This window comes from Sitodiplosis mosellana, unplaced genomic scaffold (genome assembly GCF_009176505.1).
Source record: "Sitodiplosis mosellana isolate CC-2019 unplaced genomic scaffold, AAFC_SMos_1.0 Smas_scaffold_38, whole genome shotgun sequence".
Classification (NCBI taxonomy): domain Eukaryota; kingdom Metazoa; phylum Arthropoda; class Insecta; order Diptera; family Cecidomyiidae; genus Sitodiplosis; species Sitodiplosis mosellana.
In genome coordinates, this window is record NW_022595280.1 from 2459656 (window position 1) to 2469809 (window position 10154).

General features: G+C 37.9%; 1 protein-coding gene across 1 annotated transcript in view; it reads left to right on the top strand.

Moving 5' to 3' along the window:
- The first annotated feature begins 261 nt into the window (after positions 1-261).
- Positions 262-10154, top strand: part of LOC129569500 (chitin deacetylase 1) — a 69456-nt gene continuing 59563 nt past the window's right edge. Inside the window, exon 1 of the mRNA XM_055448353.1 lies at positions 262-732. Within this exon, the coding sequence (XP_055304328.1) occupies positions 660-732 (73 nt within the window). The 5' untranslated portion in view covers positions 262-659. The remainder of the gene's footprint in view (positions 733-10154) is intronic.

Here is a 10154-nt window from a genome sequence, read left to right on the forward strand (position 1 = left end):
CGAGAGAAAGAGCAGTAATGCACATCGTGTGCTCACATATTAACCACAATTTTATATCGATGTGTTTATGAATCGCACGTGTCTTATGCATATGAAGTATTCAATTAGTTTTGGGTTGGCTTGTATTTGTCTTGGTGTGAGTTTTGTGTGTATTACATTTGGTATTGCGTTTCTTGATTTGTCTTAAGAAAAAATCATATTGGAACAATCGATGACGGCGGCGACAATTCGCCTTTTTTTCTTTCTTCTTTTTCAACACTCGACCAAGTGCTCGATTGGTTTCTCAGTCGATCGTGTCTTTTCAGTGAGTGTGTACGCATCATCGTTAAAAGACAAAAATCACTACGGTCGCTGGTGAATTTTTTGTCATCTTACATCTATTTTTTTTCGGTCGAAAATACTTTTCGGAATCGCGTTAAACGCACACTTTGTGTGATTAAAAGCAAAAATCAACATCATTATAATTTGGGGCGAAAAAAGCAGAAAAAAATTACTTTGCTAAATAAGTTATTAAACGGCGTTTTGCAAGTTCTTCCTTGAACGCCAAAAGCCGAAATTCCAACTCAAATAAAAGTGAACGGGAGTGTATTTCTAGTAGAGCAGTGGATTTGTTTCCATCATCATCTGGACTTGAAAGAAGACAAAAAGATACTTAAAAAATGTGTAAACCATATCAGTTATTTGCTGCGACGCTATTTTGTGCAGTCGCACTTACTCGCAATTTAGTTTATGGTAAATATTTTGCATTTCTTCCTGTATATTTTCTTGTTTGCATTTTGTACATTTTCAGGAAAAAAAATCTGTTTTTTTTCTATTTTGTATCTATCTCTTGTGTGAGATGTTTGGTTGTCGTTTTTTTTTCTCTGTCGTATTTGCCTTTGCTCTGCGCGTTTATTTCTCAGAATTCAAACTGATTGTGTTTCTGTGTATTTATCGCGTTGAGTTGGCAGTTTTTCGATCAGCGTTGATATTTGACGAAAAAATTGTGAGGAATGTAAAAGTTGCAAAAGAGAGATACGAACGGCGGTGGCCGTTGTTGTCGCTGCCGTCGCCGTTTGTGTGTCTGTAGAGTGTGGCATTTGAATCATTTGGCACGAAGAAAAAAAAACAACAGTATCGAAGCAAAGAAAGAAAAAGAAGCATTTTATTTACTTTCGTTTTTAATGCTTACTACCGGTTTTCATATATTCATTGTAGCCGTAATCGAGCGAGAAATCGTACACACACCCATACACAAATTCCGTCGACCATAAAATCAACGAAAAAAAAACTTTCTTTTGCTACCATTTTTTTTTCTCCATTTCATACATATTTATGTATAATTTTTTTTTCGCCACTCGTCATCGTGCATAACGAACGAGAGACAAACTTAACAAAAACAAAATGTGTGCGATGGTCTTTTTTTATTTATTTCAATTCGTTATACATAGCCTGAAATGGAATGACAAAACAGAAATGCGATCGTAGCGTATGAGTTAATTATGCTTGCTATCAAGAGATCCACATAAAATACAAAAACGGGGAAACCACAAATGGAGAAAATATTATCTCTCTCTCGTTCGAAAAAAGCATCAGTTTTATTTCAACTCAATTTGTTGTGTGAACTCTCTGGCATCGTTGCATTTCGAATTTTTTGTTTTTTTTCTCTGTCTCTATACTTATTAGCTCTATTTTGTGATGATTCGAAACCGATAAACTGCGGGGCAGTTAATGAACGAGCGAATGAACCGGATGACCAGAGAACAAAAATAAATATGCTCGCGCATTGAAATTTTGTTGATTTTTTCCACAGCAAATTGTCATGTTCATTAGTTTGAACATTTTTAATTCAAATAATGTGTTTAATCTTGACAAACGCGTTACTGTCTCATTCTCTTTCTCTCTCTCTCTCTCGCGTTCGTTCCGCTGATATGATGATCGCTGTTGGTGTTGTTGTTTTTTATGGTATTCCAGTTTATTTTTGCCATTCGATATTAAACGCGCGATATTTTTTTCCTCCGTGTGTATGTGTGAATGCACCAAATGCACCAGAGAATAATATATTATATAAAAACGAGCCGGAATAAATAAATTTCACACAGTCGACAAGAGTGAACAGAAACGGAAAAAAATACACACGCGGCAAATAAAAAAACGAATTGAACAGTTTGAGAAAGATGAAACATCGAAATAAAAAAACAAATTCGGCATTTTTTCTCCGGCAAATGAATGGCTTTGGTTCAGTGGAGCCGAGGTGACTGATCAGTTGTGTGGTTATAAAGCGGATGCCGTCAAAATTGAAGGTCTTTGTTTTATTTCCCGGGTAAAGGGCAATTGCAATTTTTATTTCGGCCGGCCATTCATTCGATATCCACATGCATATATGCAAATTGAGGCGTTCACAACAATCGATGATGAAAAAAGCAAAACAAAAACGGTGAAAAATACCAATAATAGAAGAAAATGTGTGCCGTCAAATCAAAAATGCGACGTGTGTACCGTACACACGTTCGCTTTATGCTGTGCATATTGACACATTTCACTCAAAACGGGAGAGATGAGAGAACAACACAGAACAACAGCAGGAGCAAGCAAAAACGAAATATCCACCATACACACACACACACACACACATAGACGTACACATGCACTAGATTCAAAAAGCATTAGCCAACGTGTTGGACGAAACATAAAAACCACACACAATCATTGTTCGGTAGATGGTGGTACAATTTTTTTTGTTGTTGCGGCACTCAGCCGTCTCTCGATTTCGTATTCATGTTGCACACACAATCATTTAATCATTCAGTTGACTCTTTTTATTTAGAGCAAATTCATTACACATTTGTAGTTATGCGCGATTGCGAACAATTGCCGTTATTGTGTGTGTATGTGAGTGGAAGAGTTGGTTGTCACACACGCACACACACATACAACAGACAAGCGGCATCGACTGCGACCATATCGAGAGTTGTTGTATGGTTAGTGTTTGGGGCTTACTGTTCATCATTCTGCAATTCATTGGTATAATATATGCCACACATTGGCCATCTAAATACGTGCCATGTACACTGAATGAGTATCATCATTTACGTGTTCATTCCGCTGCACATTATGGCTCCTCCGACCATAAAAAAATGTGATTAAAATGGCAAGACCGAGAACAAGTGAGTGTAAGATAACAAAGAAGCTGCAATGAATCGATAGCAAAAAGCACCAGCACAATTAACACAATGAATGTTGCTATTTTATCCACCGACACATACTCTCTCTCTCTCTCTCTCAAACATGGAGGGAGACACTCTTTTTCACCTCGAAAAGTCACGAATGACGATGCTGTCGCCGACACCGACGATGACGACGTCGACTATGACTGAATTTTCGCCCGACAAAATGCGAATGAGAGAGATTTTGACACTTGCGTGCGCCAGCACACCGACTGTTTATTGAATCTTTTCACCCATTTCATCACATCTGTTCTTTCACAACTTTTAATAGATAACCATTTATGTATTATGTGCCGTAGATGCCGTGAAAAATATCGAAATAAACGAGAGAAATAGTTTATGGATTACGTGTAATAAAATTGAATGATGGAAGGCATTTGAACATTTGGCGACGTGTTAAAGTATCTGAAAGACATTTATCGCAATGTGTGTGTGTGTGTGTGTGTGTCATGTTATCATCAACGCCGTTGTTTTGACTCATTTGTAGCATTTGAAATGTCGTGTGTCACAGAATGTGTGTTCGTTCATTCGTTCGTTTGTTCGTTCGCTTCACACCCGCCATCGATAACACACCGAACGCAGTGTGCCAAACGCAGCAGCATCGATTATCTTTATTACATGCCAACAGTGCACCGTAATTTATATAATCAAAATCCTAGAAATGAAATGAACGATTCAACTTGAGCTTATTGATTATGTTGTTGTACAAAAACAAATTATCGCATGGTTGGCAAGTGGATTACTTTGGTACTCGCTCGCTCTTTCCCTGTCATTCTCTTCCCGACTCTCTCTGGTTTTCGTTTTTATTTTTGGGTGACACACCGCACCGTGCGCTTCACTGGAAAATGTGCTCTTATCAGTGCCATTTTGTCTCTTTCGCTCTCCAAACAAGAATTGCGTCATCCGCAGCGGCACATGAAGGCTAGGGCAAACCACTCGTAGATTGTAAGAGCCCATTTGCGCGATAAAAAGATACAGCGAAAAATGAGCTACTACATCATAAACGGTTTGAGTGAACGGGAAGGCGAATAGGCAAAGAAGACCGCTCAATAACTCAAGAACACCATTTTATTTTGTCTAACGATGGATTTTGTAAAATGTTATGGCAATCAAGACAAAATATTTACGTGCACTGACTATAGTGGGAATATATGGTGTAATGAACTCAAGTGCAGTACAAAGCAAATAAACCATGCTTCGTTAAAAGGAAGTGATTGTCTCACATCGCTTTACCGTGCAGAAGAAGAAGAAAAATTGTATGTCTATATTTATGCGGAACATGCTGACACATTTCGCCGCTCGATATTCCATCTCGAAATCAATCTATTACAAATTACTCGCACCGATCTCGCGAGCGCGCTTGTATTACACAGGCTATGATTGATGAGTGCATTAATATAATTTTATGTCATTACATGAGTTTTCTTATTGTACGAGTTCTGTTAATTGATCTCTTTCTCACTCGGCCCCAAACCCTACAGCCAATATTCAACGGTCTATATGTTGTGCGTATTTCTTTTTTATCTCTCTACTTGAGACACGATATTGCAATTCTTTCACGACTCGACGAACTAGTTTGTTGTCGCATAAAAATTGAAATATTTCTCTGCATTAGACCCAAATGCCTTGTTTTTTGCAATGAAACCATTTCAACTAACCCGCTTTGCCGTTACTGCTGCTATTGCTGCTGCTGCTGCTGCAGCTATCGTCGCCGTCAACGTTGTCATTGCTGACTTTCATGTAATTTATTTGCTGGAATGTAGTTCCGATTTACTTCAGCGTCGTCGACAAGTTGAAGAGCAATTGTTGATTATTGCTTTGACAAATTACTTTCAGTTTTCGAGACCCGTTTCCATTGCAAACATTCAAACCGCATGACAAATTGACGGAATTCAGCGGGGAGAAAAATGGCAAATTACAGAATTTTCAACATAAACATTTTTTGATTTTATGGTTTTGAGATAGATTCTCATGAAAAAAAATTGCTGCCACTTGAACCCCATTCACAAAGGATATGAAACGAAATCAAAGGAATTTGTTTAAAATCAGAAGGCAAACGCATAACTGAATGAGGTCATTTCAAACCGATTTTCCTATGATGGTGTGGTGCGTGTGTGTTTATACAGATTTCATCCAACGGGATTTTAATCGTTTTTTCATCTCCATTAACGGAAGCTATTCGTGAAATATGGTGGCCACTGGAAGAAAATCGCCAAAAGTGCCATTCATGGGAGAAATATAATTATAATAATTACGTTGGAATGGAATATTTGTGTGACTCTTTTTTGCGTGCTCGCGCTTTGTAGAACTAATCCAATTAAATTACCATCAAAAAGGCCTCTAATTACCATTTTACTCCTTTTTTCGGATCGGCCAGCACTTTAATTTATTTTATTTTCCCTTCGGATGTTAATTAGCCTGATGCCCTCCCGAAATAGAGAGTGGAAAAAGAAGAACATGCACAAATATAACAAGAGTATTTTATCGGAAAATGTGGAAATTTGCGTGCGATGGAAGGATTGTTTAATTTGAAACCAAAAATGATGCGCGACAAAAGAAAACCTCAAATCCATTCCAAAGAAATCCCATTCATGTGTAGATGCTGTTGGCACTGACAACACACTTGATGGCGGCTAAGACACAGAGAGAGGAAAGAAGGCGCGTGAAAAAATATTGCCTGTTGCAAAACTTTTTTAATCAAAAAAACGAAGAAATACAAAACTTGAAAATTGGCGTACGCCACACCAACGCGTGTTTTCGTTCGTTCATTAAAGAATTAGAAATGATCCGGATTTAAATTTGACGCTATCTCCAGCGAATAATCACAAAAGATTAAATTATCTTAAGACCGTTTTACCTGCATGTCTTACCTTCTTTTCACATTCGGTTGGTGTGTTTGCATATAAATACCGAATGATATTCGGAAATCCGCCAAATGTTATTATTCGAATTATAGGATTTAATGCTTTGTGCAATCAAGGGTCAAAGCGTCAAATCTCGAGGGAAAAAAGGTTGTGAACGAAAATACGAATCAACATCAATTCAAAGAAAACCCCAAAAATAAAATAGAAGTTTAACCGAATTTAATGCGATTTCCATTGCAACACACAAAAGTCAAAAACACCGCCATAAATGTCGCCATTTCGCCCTACACGGAACCAACACAACAAGAAGATGAAGCAAAATATGAAGCAAAATATGAAGAAATCAAACAGCCAATGAACTCGCCTAACATCTTTTTATTCATTATTTTAATTCGAACATCAAGATCGAACACAGTTTTACCTGGAAATATTTATAGCTTAAGTCGTTGCAAAGAAAACTTTCGATTTCTTTTCTGTTTAATAATGAAAAAAAACACGACTGTGACGGAATCGGCCGAAAAGGAAATCACTTTTACTTTTCTTTTGTGTGAATAACAAAATTTGAATATGAAGAGAGAGAGAGAGAGAGAGAGAGAGAGAGAGAGAGAAATATTATACATGCAAAACATTCAGAAAAAACGAGTTTTCGGTTTTTATATTTATTCGATCGGAAATTTTCTGATTCATCTTCATCGCGTTCGTTGTCAATCCCATGGAATCATGGCTTTTCAATTTAACAATACTGACCTTGAATGAATTTACATACATTTTTTTGGCATTCACAAAAACATTTCTACATCTACAGGCTGTAAAAGCATTCAGAACGATGATTTCTGTCGATGTTTTTGATGAAGGCAGACAATGTATATTTCGAAAATACCCACACAGAAATCAATTTTTGGCCAGACAAAAATAAACGAACAAAGTGGAAAAAAATAGAAAAAAAATAACAAGAAAAGAGAAGGTGTTTTGATTTGGGCCGCATGAAATTCCGGTCGAAGACGTTATCAAATCAGTGAAATTCTCTCTTTTCTCCATCTCTGTTGCTCTTCCTTTTGAAATTCTATCGTCGTTGGCAACGACCATTTTTCGCTCGCTGGCTGGCCGGCTTGATATACGGGAGGCTTGGTTATCGGTCAAAACCAAATGTTTTCACAAGATACTTTGGTACTTAACGTCAACACGGTTTAAAATCAAATTTGACTGCTGCCACCTGACTTTGAAAGCGGACACATTCTCTAATCACACACTCTCGGCTGTCGCATTAAACACGGACCGCACACATTCAATGCAAATGATTACTCTGTTACCCAGACATCTGCTTAAAGGTTTTTTTCTGATGGCAAACCATTTTCCCATGTTGCAATGCACACAGCCGATCGGAATATTGGCCATGCAGCGTGCACGGTTGAACGTGACATAAAGACAAGCACACACACACACACACATACAAAATAAATGCGCCAGCAATAGCAACAGAAATGAGGAAAGAAATCCTCTTTGGCATATCGACAATTGACAATACTACGTAGTTATGCCGGCCACCATTGACGTGCGGAAAAACTGGTTTTGATATGGTTATAAAATCAAGTTTCAATTCGTTGTTTGCATTTTCGCTGGCCACCTTTATGACGACGACCACGACGACGTCGATGTGTTGCTCACACGCGATATTCAACCGCAGACTTTTCCCACTGTAGACCATGTCTCTCGTTGGCTCTGCTAGCTGGCACAGGCTCCACACATAATGCTATTATGCATGCAGAAAGCTTGATGACACTGACATGCTGCGAACGAAACGAACGCAAAAAATGGCATGCAACACATAGTGAGAACGGGGACAACGTATCAACGTTAATTGTAAATAAGGTGAAATTTTAATAAATCCGAGAGCGAATCCATGCTCTCACCGTCACACACACACACACACACATCGAGCAAAATCCAATTCAGCGATAGTCCGGCACAGGCAAAAAATAGCCCGGGCGTAGATGTGGTGGTTTTAATACGAACATTGTTGTCATGGTGAACAACGTGAATGTTAAGCGACACCGCGTCTATTGTATCAGTTACTATGTTGGTGTTTACTGTGCGCTCCGTTTATGTGTCCAATTCAGAGCATTTTTCACTCAATCATTTGCGCCTCTTCGTGTATGGTGTCACACCAACGAGGTAATAAAAATAGAACACACGCGAAAAAAAATGAGAAAAAAGTGTGTGGCTTTGCTTTTCATGGGCCGTTGTTTTGTTTGCCCCGTTTTCATTTGCCACACTTGCACACACATAAAAACAATTCGCTACTACGAACTTCATTAGTACAAACTGAGCTCACTAACCGTATTATTTCATGAGCAAGATAATAATTACTAATGCTTACGTAATGCCGACGAGTTTTTTTCTTCCTCTACGCTCCAGATTCCATTTGTGCAAAACCAGAATATTAACCCAAAACTGAAAAATGATTAACGTGTTGCACATTCAATTCAATGCGCTTTTTATGCGGCTACTGCTACTGCTGATGCACACAAACAATTCAAAAGCTCCCCCAGACTTGACTACTAATAAATGATAACATTCAATAGCGGTAGCCTGCACTGTAATAATGACTATTATTTTTTAATTACATTGAAATTATTAGTTGCGCTTGCATTTTGCCGCTGATGGTGATGCTGCTTCGGTACAACGACGTCACGCATTGTTGCCCATACACACTGAATGAAATTCTATTATCATTGTTTCATTCTATTAATGCAATATTTAAAAGGCGGCAAATTTGTAAGGGTTGCGCTTATTTCGTCCATATTTTTTTTTGCTGCTGCTGCTGCTACCGCTGATGTTACGCTTTCGGCTGATGATATTCTGCATCTGCTGCCTCGTTGTTGTTCCCTCATTGTCCAACTAGAATACCATATTCCGGCGTAAAGAGTATGCAAATTCGGGTGGCATCTCTGCGCGCTCGCTGCCGACACAAGTTTCCATAAAGAAAGTATGCTTGTGACATTTAGTCTCAAAGTGCTTGTGGGCTTTTACTTTTTTGACATGTGCTCACAATTAACGAACTGTTAACTTTTGTTACATTTTGTTGGCCTTATGCACGAGGCCACCAAAGGAAGAGAGAGTAAACTTTTCTAAAAGACATATTTTTCTAGTAAAAATTCAATTTTTATTTTCGAACAATTTTTTTTTATCAAAACTTGTACCCTACAAGTATCGTTCGTTTTTTTGTCCAATTTCTTTCCGATGACACCCCAATTTGTGCAGCTTCCGTGGCTCTGAACTTTGAATCATCCAAATCGCCTGCAGATCAATTCAATACAACTTTAATAGCATGCTCAGCGCAAAATTGAAATCCTTTTCACGATCGAAAATTACATTTAAATTGTAGATTTCCATGGAAAAAGAATAAGACCCATTAAATTCATTGAATTTTCAAATAAATGCATGCACATATATGCACTGACCAAATATGCTCACTTTATTCCCCCATCGAAATTAATTTCACTTAGCCAAAAATACGAGATAAAATTGTTGTATAATAATTAATTTCGTGCGAAGCAACCGAGCAAAATTAAACGAAAGTTATCAGAGCGCATGAATGAAAGTGTGTAATCTTTATGCGGTAGTCCTAATTATAATAAAAGTATCGCACACAATAAAACGTGCACATCGCAACTGATATCGCAACAATGGCACGAGAGCAGAGCGGTCAACGAGCGCTCGTTCGTTCGTTCGTATGCGAACATGTTCGTTTGTTCGTTCGTTCGTTCGTAGAATTTACGAACATGTTCGTTCGTTCGTTCGTTCGTTCGTAGAATCTACGAACATGTTCGTTTGTTCGTTCGTTCGTTCGTAGAATTTACGAACATGTTCGTTTGTTCGTTCGTTCGTTCGTAGAATCTAATTACCCTTAAGTACGTACTTAACATACTTGAGTTTAATTACGTGACTTGAGACGTACTTAAACTCCCTTAAGTACTTACTTAGCATACTTGTTAACATACGTACTTAAGCCTCGTATTTAAGCTTAAGTATGTTAGGTACATACTTAAGTATGTTAAGTACATACTTAAGTATGTTAAGTACA